The sequence below is a fragment of the Dipodomys merriami genome, unplaced genomic scaffold (genome assembly GCF_024711535.1).
Source record: "Dipodomys merriami isolate MVZ:Mamm:240054 unplaced genomic scaffold, mDipMer1.0.p SCAF_2, whole genome shotgun sequence".
NCBI lineage: Eukaryota > Metazoa > Chordata > Mammalia > Rodentia > Heteromyidae > Dipodomys > Dipodomys merriami.
Window position 1 is genome coordinate 20,084,101 of NW_027203381.1, and position 15,760 is coordinate 20,099,860.

The following is a 15,760-nucleotide window of genomic DNA, read 5'->3' on the forward strand; positions in this document are numbered from 1 at the left end:
TGTACATTTATAAATGAATGTATATGCATAGCAATGTGAGATTTAAATCAAATGTACAGTTAATTTATGTAACTTTTATTCATGGTTACAAGTTATCTCTTCTAAATACTGGTTTAAATTTTGAGCTTTGTAGTATTTGACAGTCTGCATCTAAGAACTTTCATATTTCATGCTCTTAGTTTTTGAAGACTTAAAGCATTTTCTTTACTAAGCTGGATTTATTTATACAAAACAAAGAAATCTATTATTCTCACTAAGAACTAAACAGATTTAAAATTGAGCAAGTTCATGAAAATGTAAATATTCTGTACAATAAAGGACAGAGGACTTCTCATTTCCAAATGGATTGTGATTGTAGGAAACATATCTTCAATTTAAAAACTAAAACCATTGTCCCTTAAGATTAGAAAAAAGCAGAAGATACTTCACTCAGTGAATAACCTTTTGATTAGTTGTTCTAAAAGCATGAATATATTCAAATACAACCTGAACCAAGACCATTAGATTGCTTGATAATCTTTTAAATATATATTTTTTATATAGTTTATTTTTCAAATTGCTAATTTGGCAATAATTTTTATGCATGTGTATCTGTGTATAAGTTATTGCAATTTGTTGAATGTATGGTTTTTTTAGTGTCTTTTCTTTCTTTTTCCTCTGTTTTTAAATCCTAGTTCTTGAAGGACAGTGTAAAAAAATTACATAGCATATGAGCCACCCAGACTGACATCCTTCAAGCTTGCTTTATAGGTACCATGAAGCAGGTAGATTGTGCTGGTCTTAAAGTGCCCTCTGCTGTTTTCACAGAATGCTACAGTCACATGCAGTTATGGAGAAACAGCCTCAAAGTTCTTCATTAAAAGCTTCAATTGAAATAATGTTCAATCAGTAGATTTAGTACTAATGTTTCATCCACCGTGGACTTGTAAGAAAGCCGTTTACCTCTTCCCAATGGTGGTAGCACAATGCTTCATCACAGGGGAAGGAGCAATGGGTCCTTGTCTTTGTTGGCAAGCACTGGCTCTTGGGCAAGGACACAGCTCCACGGTGGTAATGTCTTTTCTTTGGAAGTGCTCCAGTATTCAATAGCATTGAAACTTGCCTGGGTTTCTGTGGCTCAACCTAGACACTTCTTTTAAATATGTCGCCCTCCTACTCCCCTTTTTTTAATAGACAGAATTTTGCTTTTTGCTGCTATATAATCAGAAAAAGATTCCTGGATCACTGGAGGATATTGGTTTTGTGACTTAGTGTGCATCAAAAGGAAGTCCCTAGACTTGATGCAAATCTGAACTTCTGAAGATGCCTTCTGAAGATTCTCCAGCAACAGACCTTGGCTACTGCGCATCTTTTCCTAGTCACTGATCTAATGCCCTCCATCTTGACAGTGCACTCAGGTGTTCCTAAGCATTATAACCTTCGTCTCACTTTGAGATGGTGACTCACTTGAGTGCCTGAACTCAGGCTCTTTCTTAGCACAAAGAAGGAAATTATCTTTTTTTTTTTTAGTAAGGTCCCAATAATTGCGGTCTGTTATAGTCCACTGGGTCATTTTGACGTTATACACTTCCAATTCGGGGTCAACAACCATCTTGATGGTTTCCAAACTGTCCCAAATGAATAGGAAGCTTTCGTAAACCTATTGTAAGAGATTTCTGTGGAACAACTAGCTTAAATGAAGCCTTGAGAATCCCAAGTTTCCTGGTCGAGAACGTTTGCTGTCATATCTAGAAATCCAGTTTTATATTTTATGGATTCCGACACACTATCTGATTAGGAGACACCTTTGCTTCATGAATCATGAAGAGAAAAACTTTTAACAGTAAGATACCACCAATTATAATACATGCAACATTAAGAATTTAAAATGTGGTGAAGCATGTCTTGCAATCAATGAAGTCGTGTAGTTTTTATGAACCAGTGAGTCCTTGGGATAAAATAATTTGTATTATTCATGATTTAGGACTTCTGATTAAAAGTACGTGATGCTCAGCTGGTAACTTTTATTGTCTTTATTGTTGTTTGGCTTGTCTTTTATTTTCATTTAAATAAGTAAAACCAGAATCAGAGTTCATGTGGGGATAATTCTTCACAGCAATTTAAATTCTAGCTGAGCAATGGGATTCAAATATGCTTACTTGGAAATGTCTTTTTTCCTCTTCCTTCTCAACTATCTACCCTAATGAAATTCTTCCTGCAAAAGAGAGAAAGGCATCTTGACTTAGCTCTGAAAGCAGTGATCTTCCAGTCATTTTTTTCGAGTTAGTGTCTGCTGTTAATTTACATCTCCCAGTACTTGGCACAGAACAGACACTAATGCTTACAGTACCTAATCTTAATGTAAAAATGGCACAAACAACTCTGGAAACTCAGTGTGCCCCATAGTTGTTTTTTTAAAATCATTTCTTCTCATCTAACAGCATTTCATTTGAGACTGGTAAATTAGGCATTGAACAAGAGAGGTGACCTTTGTGCTTTGATGTATTGCAGTATACAACACAATGGAAACCAAGATTCAAGGGTGTCTCTTTGAATAGCAGGTGTAGCATAACCTACAGTGAAAAGAAGAAGTAATTAGAGTAGGTCCCCATGTAGGTGTTCTTGTCATAGTTATCTAGCTGATCTCAGCCCACGTCTGAAAATAAGAGATTAGGATACTGAACTTTTTATGTTACTATATGAATCATTAATTTCAAGGCTTCTACTTATGCCCTTTATCAGATATGTGCCTATGCGTAGCTTGTGGTTGTGTATCAAAATAAGGATATGATTATTTTTATCTTTTTTCTTTCCATTAAAAAGTGTTGGATTAGACTTACCTGTTATGATAGTAAAATGGTATAGATCCTTTTAATCACCAACATCATTGTGAATTCATAGCCTTGTCCTATTACTAAAGGTTTGCATGTGTGGACTGGTGGATTAAAGAATAAAACATACTCCCATTGACATGCTAGTAATGTATAAATGTATATAACAGCAATTGTAGTTAGTGCCTAAGTGAATGAAAATCATTTTAATTTCTCTTACTGTTTTATGTAACATGATATTTTCTAAAAGTCTGAGTATTTGTTTCTTTTAATGTAAAATAGATCCAAATCATTATAGTTCTGAGTTTAGCCTTGTAATGATGCTGGTGGGTGACATAATGATTGAGGAAAGCCTTAACTGGAGATTGTGGAGAAGCAAAGCTAAATAATATGTCGAACTCATTTTGAGTCATATGAATTTCCTAATGAAAAGTATATCAGATGTGATAGGCTTTGTTTACAGTCTCAGTATACAAAAGTATTTTCAAGTTTATTTGCATAAAAGTTTTGTGCCCTAATTTTCATATAGTGCTATTATTTCTGATGTTTCTTATCAGCTACTAGGAAACTATCCAAAGTACTAGTTTATACTTATTATTACGAGTTGTAATTTATAAGGATAGCATATTTGGTAAGGAAATCACTGTAATAAACCTAATGATCACATTGAACCAGTTTGTAACAGCATTCATGCTTTGTGACTTGAGAGACATTATAATTCATTTTCATATTTAAATAAAAAAGAAGAATACCATACTCTTAGAGGTAACAATTTTGAAGGCAAATTTTTAAAGTAGAAGATCACATGTTCGCCTCAGGGACCAGCTGTAACAATCACCAGTGTGATCACTACTTCTGTCATCAGTGTGTTTTAGATCAGGCTTTAGCAATGTTGAGTACCTGAGCAGTCCAGAGCAAATGGATCCCTCTTCTCCTTATGGAAGGTGTCTTGTCATTCAAGTTGCCAGGCACAAGAAAGGATCTCTATTACACATTTATCTCCAAGATTAAGCCAAATAGTTTTGTTTGTGTCTGCCTTACAGATCCCATATGCAGCAAGCTTGATTAGGAAAGAGAAGCTTGGTGCCCATCTCAGCAAAAGCTAAAAGGTAAGGTCTCCAGAGAAAAGAAGTTTTGTTAAGAATCCATGGTATTTCTGGCTGTGTGCTTTTAATGATGTATTTGAAATAGCCAAGGGATTGGTAAAGTTCTGTCCTGTGTTTGTGTTTAGCAGTAAACTTTGGTATACCTGGGAATGGGACTTCCTAAATGGATGGCTAATTTCTTCTTACAAATTCCATGGAAAATTCCTAAAACTAAGAAAATTCTCCATTCAAATATACAAAAGTGACCTTTGTTCTGTTTTGAGGTTTTCTGATCTTTGAAGATTCTGTCTGACACTCTTGTTATTGTCCCACTGGAATGTCACTATAATGCTTATGGTATTTCTCCTTTGCTTCCAAAGTTTTCTACAGACCTGACTTTCAGTGAAATACTATAGATGATGATATGAATGTTTGAAGGGCACTTTGGACCTTGGAACCCTTCTGTTTCAGGAATAATAATTTATTCTTCACCTAAACCAGTAACGAGTTCCTCAGTTGAAACTAGTTCAAGGTCACATACCAGGCAACAATTTAAAAGGCAAATAAGTTGGACAATTTTTTTTGTCAGTCATAGAGCTTGAACTCTGGGCCTGGGAGCTGTTCCTGGGCTCTTCAGCTCAAGGCTAGCTCTCTACCAGTTGAGCCACAGTGCCACTTCCGGCTTTTTCTGTGTATGTGGTACTGAGGAATCCAACCCAGAACTTCATGCATGCTAGACAAGCACTCTACCATTAGTCTACATTCCCAGCCCCACGTTGGACTTTTAAGGGAAAGCAGACAGTGAGCATTTAATGTCTATATTCAGAACATGCTTATTCATTTTCAAAAGCAATCCTTTGATCCTATGGCAAAGACATGGCCTAACAATTGGAATTGCTAAATCAAGAAACAAGATTACATGCTAGAGGTAGAACTTGTTACTGCTAAAGGCCAACTAGGATTATAACCAATTTGACTTAGTCTCATCAGTATAATTCTTCTTCTCAGTCCCTCTGGAATTTTCAACCCAACAGAATTTATTGGCAAAATCTTCTTTACACTGTAGGCTTCTGGTTCCTCTTCTTTACCTCACACATTTCTCCTGCATGTCACATCTTCTCTATCATGTGTAGATGACAGTCTTACTTCTTGTCTCATTATTAGTGATATTTTTCAATATTTGCCTTCAAAAATGATAATTAGGTCACATTTCGTCAGACATTCAAAACACTTTCCAAAACAGTATTCTACTCATACACTCTCTTTTAAGTTTGCACACAGAGAACTAAAGCACAAAGAAACAGGTGTAACATTTTGAGTCTGTGTTCTAAACAGAGATCTTAGGGATCCCAGGTTTAGATGAAGTGCCTGACTGCTCCAAAGGTGTGGAACTCTTGTCCTCAGTGAGTAGATGCTTCTGTAGCAGAGATGCTCAGAGAGTAAGTCATTCAGTTTCCATCTCCACAAAGTGAAACAGAAACATTCCTATGAGTTTGGTTCTGATCTATATTTTTAAGTATTATTACTAGGTCTGAAGTTGACCTTAGACAATCTCTTTTACATTGTAATGGAACCAAGTTGGCACCAGTAATGTGAAAATTTTAGAACATTCTGATTTAATTCAAGATAATCAGGTCAAGTGTTAATTCTGATAAACTCCACATCCATAATAGGTGAAAGCGGCAAATAAATAATTTTCTTTCAAGTCAAAGAGAAAGTATTAGCCTGGGCTTTAAAGTAACCTTTTTTGTTGAAGTATAATATGTGTTCCATAAATTCTGCAAGTCATAAAGTTATACAAATCATGAAGTCTGCAAGTCAAAAATGAAGTAAATTGTCACAAGATAAACTCATTTAGGCTTATAACCCTCACTAACAACCTCATGTTCTCTCCAACTTCTCCCACTCCCTTCTCCCAATACAGGTCCATTTTATTTGCTTTTTTGAACTTCATGTAAAGGACATTATATAGAATGTTTTCTTTTTTCTTCCTTTTTTTTTGTCGGTTGTGAGACTTGAACTCTGGGCTTGGGCGCTGTCTCTGCACTCTTCAGCTCAAGGCGAGCGCTCTACTGCTTGAGCCACAGCGCCACTTCCAGTTTTTGAGTGGTTTATTGGAGATAAGAGACTCATGGACTTTCCCGACCCAGCTGGCTTTGAACCATGATCCTCAGATCTCAGCCTCCTGAGTAGCTAGGATTACAGGCATGAGCCACTGGCGCCCGGCTAGAATGTTTTCTTGTATCTGATATCTTTTATTTAGCATTTGTGAAGTTTATCCATTAGAATCTAGGTTGATTTATATATAGGTACTTCAATAAACTCCCATTCTATCCACTTCCCATCTCTTCTTCCTGCTTGTCACAGAGGAGACCATCTTATACCTATAAAAAGAAGACTCCATGCCCCGAAACCACACCTCTAATAGTGACATAGCTCGTGGCTAGGTGGGGAAAAAAAAGAAAAACAGATTGATTTGTGTTTAGTAACTAATGCTTCCTCCATGCTGATTTTGTTTCCATCCTTGCAGACAACAGGGATTTCTCTAAGTAGACCCTGGTGCTTTCAGAAGATTAGTGGTTACTTAAATGCTTAGCTAAATCAGCCAAGCAGAGAATCACGACCATATTGTTAGAGGCAGTCTCTGGTTCTGCCACATGCCAAGCCTGTAAGGAGTTACCCCAAGAGAGATTACAAAACAAAAATCATTACAACACGGGAAAGAAACAAATTCTGTCTTGCTCAGTGACCACAGGTTTCCAAATTAGGGACTGATGCATTAATGTCTTATGCAAGAGTGACCCTTAAGGTAGTATGCTGTGTGCTTGCCACCCAATAGATTCCAATATGACTATTAAGGAGAGGAAGCTTTTCAAAACCACAGGCAATCCACTTAATAAGAAGAGCAAGTACTGCCACATATCACTACTCCACAGATCTTTTTTTGTCCTATACTAGAACATAAGAAATTCCATGTTAAATCAAAATACAGGTCCATCTGGGCCAGGATACTAACTATAATTCTACCACAAAGCCAAATAACTTCTCTGAATAATATCAACCTCAAAATTTAGTCATATACACTGCATACTCTTAGCTTGCTCTTGATAAATCCTTAAGTATTTACTATCCATGGATTTATCTAAACCTTTCTTCAATTTAAGCAGTCCCCTTTGGGGCAACGAATTCTATTTGTTTAGCAACCAGCTGTATAAAATGTAGATGGTTTACTTATCTTCACACAACCACCTATTATTATTAGATTAGATAGCGTACAACTGTGTGAATGTGTTGCATTGTGAGCTTATGAGTACAATGGAAAGAACTTTTTGTTGTTGCTGTTGGTTGTGGGGCTTGAACTGTGGGCCTGGGTGCTGTCTCTCAGCTCTTAAGCTCAAGGCGAGAGCTCTACGACTTGAGCCAGAGTGCCGCTTCTGGTTTTCTGGTGGTTAATTGAAGATAAGAGTTTCACAGACTTTCCTCTCTGAGCTGGATTTGAACCATGATCCTCAGATCTCAGCCTCCTGAGCTAGGATTACAGGCATGAGCCACTGGTGCCCAGCTAGAAAATTTTAAATATTTCAGAATGTATTTAAATTACGGAACATATTCTGAAATAGTGTGTGTGAATTATTCATTGATTTGTGAATTATCCATTGTTCTGGACCCATTTTTAACTCCAGAATGATTCCTGTCATTATCTTTGACTTATTCACTGACCAGTCTTTCAAAGATACTACAGTAGAAAGCACTTCTTTTTTCCCACTTGCCAGTCCCAGAGCTTGTACTTGAGTTGCTTGTGTGGAGGCTGACACTACAATCTGAGCCATAACTCCAGCCCTGCTGTTTGATTTGTTTCTTTTCTTGTTTGTTCGTTATGAGACTGAGTCTTGTGGACATTTTGCCTGAATTTTTAATCTCTAAACTTTCTAGATCTTAGACTCCTCAGTAGCTAGAATTGCAGCCACCAATGCCTTACTAATTTTGAATCACAAAATCTCTAGTCAACTTATGCAGTTTCCATGATGCCCTGATTGTATTAAAAATAAATAAATGAAAAATGTAACCTGGGTCATCCAAGTAAAGCCAGCAAGGCCACCAGAGGATGGAATTCTGTCTGCCCATGAATTGTCTTAACATTTGCCCAACAACAAACCAAAGCTTCTAGAGCCAGCCCAATGGCCTTGTTATAAAGAAGGTATAGAAACCAGCCCACTCTGATTGAATAGTTTTAGTTTGGTTTGATGTCATCAAAAGATGCAGAATTTGAGACAGCAACCAAATATGTAACAAGATGTTTTCATATTTACATTTTAAAATGCATTGAAACTATTAAAAATGTCTTCTTTTAATGATATAATTCATTAAGTATTTTTAAAGTATCTGCTTGTATGATGCTCAGGCTGTTACTCCATGCTTTTGTCTCCTCCCAGGTACTTGTTCTCCTCTCACTTACTCTTGTTCTCTTGTAAGATACAGCGGCCACTGAGCATTTACGACCTGCAGAAAGACTTCAGATTGAAAGGGCTTGGGCATCCAATTAAAATCAGGTTTGGGAGAACCCAAGGACAAGTGACCTCAAAGCAGCATGGACAACCATGTAAAATAGACTGTTAGCAGCCATTCATTAGTGGGGGGAGGGGGGAGCCAACCAGAGCAGTCAATGCTTGTCACATCTTTTGGTGGAACCAAAGTTGAGTATTTGTGTTTCTAAAGGACAACTGAACCCAGAGCATAGGAAGTGCTGTTAGCCAAAAGACAGTGGGAAAACCAAATGGTCTCAGCACTGTACCCATGGAGCAAGAAGCTCTATACAATTGTCTTTTTACTTTTGAAGAAGTGATTCTAAGTGGAAAGAAAACAGAAGACCTGTCCCAGAAGTGGGGATCATGTTGGGAAGACATTAGCTGTACAAACCTGCTTTGCAAGGCAAACTGAACAGACACACGTGGCCCTTTCCTCTCTGGTACTTTGCCTGCTGTATGAATGAAGATTGTATTCCTCTGGAAATATTTTACAGTTTATTATTGAGTGTAATTAAGAATATAATCATGTTATCAAAAATGGTATTTAACTCTGTGGTAGTTTCTTTAACATTCATGTGGATAAAAAGTCTATAATAAAAAACTATGAAGTAACATTTGTGTTCATGTACTTAAATGTGCATTTGCTTAAGAGACAACTCAGAAAGAAACTAATTCTTTTTAGAATTATTACAGCAGACACATTTGAATAGCTTATTGTTGAAACACAATTAACTTCACATTATAAAGGCTAGATCAGCCTTTGACCCTTGTAGGCATCTTTACTTGTACCTTTGTATAGCAATGTTCTAAATTCCCACGAGGTATTAACACTATGTTCATGGCAGAGTTCATGTTGTGGCTTTCTTTCTTTTCACTGTGATATTAAATCCAAGGCCATGTGACCTCTTTGTAGCCAAGATTTTTAAATGCTGGATTGCATTATCCATCTTATGACTTGAAGTTGCCAAGGACTATCTAGCTATTGGCATCCTTTGACGGGTTTCAAAAAAACATTTAACTGTGTCCATCATGTTATTCAGTGCTTTCCCCCCATCAGCTCTATTATGAACTCTCTAGTGAAACTCTGCTATTTACTTTTGAGGCAGATAAATGTTCTTATCTTGGATGCCACAGTGTATTAGCTTTCATTTGCTGTAGCAAACACATGAGACCTTGTAGAGAGACAAGTTTTGTTTTGACTCAGGTTTCATAGGTTTCTACCCATAGTTAGTTGGTTCTATTGCTTTGGGGCCTGCGTCAAGATAGTACATCCTGTAAGAAATGCTTATCTACCTTGTGGCAACCAGGAAGCAAAGAAATAGAAAAAGAAGGAGGCAGGGTCCTGATATACCTACAATGACCTAACTTGATCCTGATAAGCTCCGCCTCTTAAAGGTTCCACCACCTCCCAATAGCACCAGAGGCGGGGAGAAGCCTTTATCACATGGACTTTTGGGGGTGTTCAAAATCCTAATTACAGTACATATTAGGAAACCAAAGAAAGGATGTATATTTCAGCTTTTCTTTCTAGTTCATGAAGGATGAAAGTCCTTGTCAGAGAAGGGATATAAAACTACATTGTGGAATTTGTTCAGATTCTCAGAGTCCACTACAGGAATCTAAAATGAAGATGCTGTAATAGCCACTCTTCTATGAGGAGCTTATAGCATGGCACAGGTTTCTGAAGCCAGCCTAAAACATAGTATTTTTCTAGTTATAGCTTTAAATGTCTCAAAGCTATGAGAGCACAGATACCAGCAAATGGTTCTGTAGCAAAAGAAAATTTAGAATCAGGCAACTTGAGAATATCTACAGGCAAATATCTATAGATATTAACCATGCCACCAACCTCTCAACTGAGTTAATGGCCATTCTCAATGAAGAGACCATTGGTCTCTGTTGCCAAGAATGAAAAACTGCACTGGAACCTTCTAGTTTTCCAACTAAATTCTAAGAAGTCCTCTCTCTGAAGTGTACAGCTATAGGACGCTTGCTGTCTGGATTCCCTTGGCTTTGGAGCTTTATTTCTTAAGATTTTTTTTTTTACTGCTGAGTATCAATGCCCCACAAGCACTAGAAACTATCAATCCTGATCCATGTAGTAAAACACCAAAGCACAAAATTATTAGAAGAAAAAAGTTAAGAAAACAAAGACACGTCATAATTTCTCATTATTGCAAAGATTATTTTTCTTTTATTTACTAGAATTTGGTACTTTTTAAGTTGGAACAAGAAAATTTTTCTCTAAAACTAGATATGACTGGGTTATTTGAGCTGTCTATTGAAAATAGACAGGACATTCATCTACAGCTTTGTATGGGCTAAAAATAAAGCCACTCTTTGGAAGGACAAACAAAAATTATTAGCTCTCTGAAATGACAGCAGAAAAATGTTATGTTCTTTGACTGTTTTATCATGTCAAAATTCCAAGGTCAACCCAAATACTATCTAATGAAGAATATAGACAATGCAAATAAAATTCTCTACTTTAATTCCACATTAAATTATAAGATCAGGAAAGACCACCAAAAATTCAATTAATAAAGTATTTCCTGTTGAAGCAAAACCAGACATTTTAGAATGATGCTATGGATCCTCAGCATGTCTGAATGATTGCTGATCTGTTTGCCACAGGCAAGGAGAAGAGATATCACATCCCAATTTCCTTAGATTGAATGATGTGTATGGTCTCAGCTCTGTGGAAAACAGAGGAAGAACTAGCTTCAGGAGATGTGATCATACAGAGAGTAGTTTTTGTTTTTGTTTTTGTTTTTGTTTTGGGTCCGGTTGTGGGGCCTGAACTCTGGGCCTGTGCGCTGTCCCTCAGCTCTTCAGCTCAAGGCTAGCGCTCTACCACTTGAGTCACAGCGCCACTTCCAGCTTTTTTTTTTCTTTTTGCTTATGTGGTGCTGAGGAATCGAACCCAGGGCCTCCTGCATGCAAGGCAAGCGCTCTACCACTGAGCCACCTTCCCAGCCCTAGAGAGTAGTTTTGATGTTGAAACATAAGAGCAGTGAGGAAGGTCAGAGAAACTCTCCCATGGTAAAGATTCAGGACCAGGTCATTTACTGGGACCTGAAGCAGAATCTAGATTCCAAGGACCTCTTTTGACTCCCTTTTCTGAGCAGACAAGGCCAGATCACCTTGAATCCTCTTTGTTTGTTTGTTCTAATATGCTTTTTTTGTCAGAGAGACATGTGCTCTGAGGGTTGGGGTTTGCACTTTTAGCTCATCGCCATCTTGGTGTTGAGTACAGCCTCTGGTATATAGCTATTTAGCAAAAGTAAATGAGTGAATGGATATCATTTATTTTACCTGAGCCAGACACCAAAGCAGATCAGTTTATTGTTACCACTTTAAATTCTCTCTCTAAGCATGGTCACATTTTGTTTGGTTTCAAGTGACCATATGAGACAAATTGCTAGTTGCCATTGATAAGTATCCATTCTCAAGTGTCAATGCAACTAAATAAAAGACAACCTTTTCCAGTCTTATTCTCAATTAGATATGACCAGTGACCATATTCTGACTAATGAGACACTAGTAGAAACATGGGACTCTGAGAAAGAACTTTTTTAAAGAGTTTAGTTAAATGATATTTTTATACCTGGCCTTCCCCTCTTTCCTGATGTATGTAGTGTAGACAGAACCCTAGCAGCCATTTTGGGTCATAAAGTGACTTGGAAGATGGAAACAATCGATTAATATAACACAGAGAGATAATAGCTTATCTGACAACTATGGAGTCAACCATTCCAACTATAGACTCCCCATTTCCAAATTTCTTTTATATTGGAAAAAAATAAGATCTGTTTATTTAATCATTGCTTCTTTAGGTTTTCTTTTTAACTCTGCTTATAAATCCTTTACTTTCTCTGGAGCCTCTGATTGACCCCCCAAAGTCTGACAATTTTTCAATGCATACTTCTGCTGTTTATATAATTTTACAATCTTTGCGTTTGATTTAGCTAAAGGAGTCATTGGACATAAAGACTAAGTAGTTACAGGATCCATCCCAAATCCAGGTTTTCTCCTTGCCATGGCAAGATTTTCTTTCCAATTTTTGGCCTCACTTTATACTGAGCTAATCTATAACATCTTTGATGTCTCTCACTGTAGATGAAGATATGGAATAAGGCTGAAACTCCCAGGGTAGGAGAGGAACTGGGTTGGAGAGGTATCTGGCCCCTAGGTGTCTCCCCAGCACCCTGGCTGGTATAACCATGTAGCTAGGTTCCAGCTGCTGTGGCTGTGTGTTTCTTGCAGTAATGTGGAAACATCAAGGAGCGTAAGCAGCGAACAGGATTTAGGAACTTATGTGGTCATAGGTAGAGTTGCACACACAAAAAGTTTTCAGACCTTGAGCTGCACAGACCCACAGTGTGTTTGGGAGAATGGCATCCAGGAGTAGGGATCCCTGTGGCTGGAGAGGCAGCATGGGGAAATGGTGATTTGGTGGGATGTGCAGGGAACCAGCCCCTGCCCAGTATTAGCAAGTCCTGACCAAGCTCTGATGCCTCATGCCTATCATCCAACCTATTTGGGAAGCTGAAAATGGGAGATCATAGTTCAAGGCCACCCTCAGCAAAAGTCCTCAAGGTCCCCCTTCTCCCCCCAACCCACAGCTGGGAACTGGCATGCCCCTGCCATCCCAAGCTACGTGGGAGGGATGCAGTGCCCAGGCAGAAAAGTCCAGGAGACAAAGGGAAGCTGGACATTGTGGCATGTATCTGTAATCTCAGTGATGATGGGAAGCCTGAAATAAGTGGATCATGGTCCAGGTATGTGGAAGTGAGACCCTATCTTAAAAATAATGAGGGAAAACCAGGGCTGGAGGTGTGGCTCAGCGGTGGAGTGTCTGCCTAGCAAGCATGAGGCCCTGAGTTTGAACTCTATTATTGTCCAATACAAAGCATGTGTGGATTAAATTCTAACTCAGAAGGTAATATGTTTTCCTTTTTGAGCATAAACTTAAAGGGTAGGAAAAGAGATTCCACGAGGCAGAGGGAGGCATTATGGATTCCACCATGCAGAAGTAGACAATCGGATAAACTAGGTGTCTGCTTTTCTTCGTACTGGACATCCTGGTAGCACTGACCCTTTCTGCACATGGCCTTTCCTTTCTTCCCTGTCTTAGGAGACCCAAATGTGTGCTCTGGCCGGTGGAGCCCTGCAGGTGAAGAGTTGGAATGGATTGGCTGCCTGTGGATGAGAGGTCTGCAAGGTCCCCCATTCAGGCTGTGTCCTTCCTTGCCTGTTTCCTGGGAGACTCATACACTTGGCATTGTGGGCATTGTTGAGATCATGGGTGGCAGAATGGTGTCCAAAGAGGGAAAAATAGTTTTAAAAGACACAGTTTGAATGCAAAAGATCTCCAGTAAGCCTTACACTGCAGTAGCTGCAGTGTAAGCTAGAATGCATATCTTTCAGGGGCTTTCTGCAGAGCTGAATTCCTTCTTTCCTTTGTTTTCTTCCTCCTTCTCTGCTTCTCACCACAGAGGAGCTGGACTAAGAGGACAGTATGTCTTTGCTGTCCGCAGGCTTTCCTCTGGGTCACCTGATGGTCACTGGCAATGTTTTGGCCATTGTCAAATGTGTGGACTGTGTGTATTCCTAGACCTGGTTGTAAGACTCCAGACCTTTCCATGGATTCATTTTTCAGTTCATTGGGGGAGAGAGAGAGGAAGAAGCAGGGAGGGACATAGACAGGTGCTTTGGGGCCCTCTTGGTGTTGTGCCCAGTCTGTGAGTGGGTCAGAGGCTTTTTAGTGGGTTGGATGTAATTTTCAACCCACACAGTGTTCTATAAACATAAGATGTTTTGCATTCTGCAGGGCCCTCTTGTGGGGCTGTTATATAGTAAAGCAAGAAGTTGAACCTAGGGTCAGTATGACTGGTAAAAATCTCTGCTTTTAACTATTCAGTTCCACTACTTACTGCTAAGTAAGCCAAGTCAAACCCCATTTACACATTGGCTGTAGGCAGCTTTACTCCAGTATTGGTTTGGCTCTGAAACAGAGTTTAGTTTTACCAGAAAAAAAAGGAAAGTGGGCTGAAAGTGGCCTGATTTTGACACCAAAAAAAGGTGCTATAAATCTCTGAAAGCTAAAACACCATTCGTAGATGGTCGTGTATTTCCAGAATTTCCATACCAGGATAAATAACATATGATTTAGAAGTAATACATCCAAGTTATTTAAAGTAAATAATCTTTCTGAAAAGCCTCCACTTCACTGAGGCAAAAATTCTGATAGCATTGCTAATGCCTAGAATGTTCTTCGCATCTGACTTTTTACAACATCTCACTCTTAAGGACAGTGGCTTCCTGGATGATTGTTAATGATGGTTTTCTTTATTATATTTTAGGCCATTTAGCAAAGTTTATTGATTTATACTTCCTTGTAATTAGTGGTAGTGATTAAAATAGCTTTTATGGCCCTCTAGAGATTGACTTTTTAAAAGAATTGACATTTTCCCCAAATTGTATGCTTTAAAACATGGTTAAATAACTGTTTGAATTGAGTATGAAGTCATCATTGGTGAAACTGTGATTTCAAATGTAGTTAGTTTCTTATCCCTCTACTTATATGGCACCATCATCCAATTACTAGGCCAATAATAATAACAGCAGCCAACATTCACTGTTTATACAGCTGAACATTGTGCTAAGTGTCTTAATGTTTCATTTAATCCTTCCACAATCTTATGAAGTAGGTACTGTTTAATTGAAACACAAAGTAAAGATACTCTGTTATAGAGTAAAGCAAGAATTTGAACCTAGGATCATTATGACTTGTAAAAATCTCTGCTTTTAAGTATTCAGTTCCACTACTCACTGCCAAGTAAGCCAAGTCGAGCTGAAATGTCATTGTTCACATGGTTCCTTTGACTAAGGAAAGATAAATACTCCAAGACAGTACTAGTCAAAGGGTAGTCTGTCCAAGAGGTAACAATATAAAACTCTCAGAAGAAAATGTATATCTCAAGATTTTGGATCAGGAAATGATTTATACACCAGTAAAGCTAGCAACAAGAAAAAAATGGACTTCATCAAAAGTACAAACATTTGTATTAGGAATGATATTATAAAGAATATCTCACAGAAAAAAATCTCACAGAATGAGGAATATATTTTCCAATCACATCTCTGATATGAAACTTGCATACTGGGTACACAAAGAATTATTACATGCATCTAAAAGGTGGGCTAAAGATTTGAGTTGCATTCCCATGTGGAAGATATACTAGTGGACAAGAAAATGCCTGAAAAGATTCTCTACATCATGAGGTATCCAGTAATTGCAGATAAAAACCACAATGTATTACCATTTCAAACTACA

The 15,760-nt window shown here is 38.1% G+C and overlaps 1 protein-coding gene across 1 annotated transcript in view; it reads left to right on the forward strand.

Annotated features, from left to right (window-relative positions):
- Positions 1 to 8,869, forward strand: part of Skor2 (SKI family transcriptional corepressor 2) — a 34,540-nt gene extending 25,671 nt beyond the window's left edge. The window contains exons 7-8 of the mRNA XM_070028632.1: positions 3,854 to 3,919; positions 8,329 to 8,869. Of these exons, the coding sequence (XP_069884733.1) occupies positions 3,854 to 3,916 (63 nt within the window). The 3' untranslated portion in view covers positions 3,917 to 3,919; positions 8,329 to 8,869. The remainder of the gene's footprint in view (positions 1 to 3,853; positions 3,920 to 8,328) is intronic.
- The last annotated feature ends 6,891 nt before the right edge of the window (positions 8,870 to 15,760 follow it).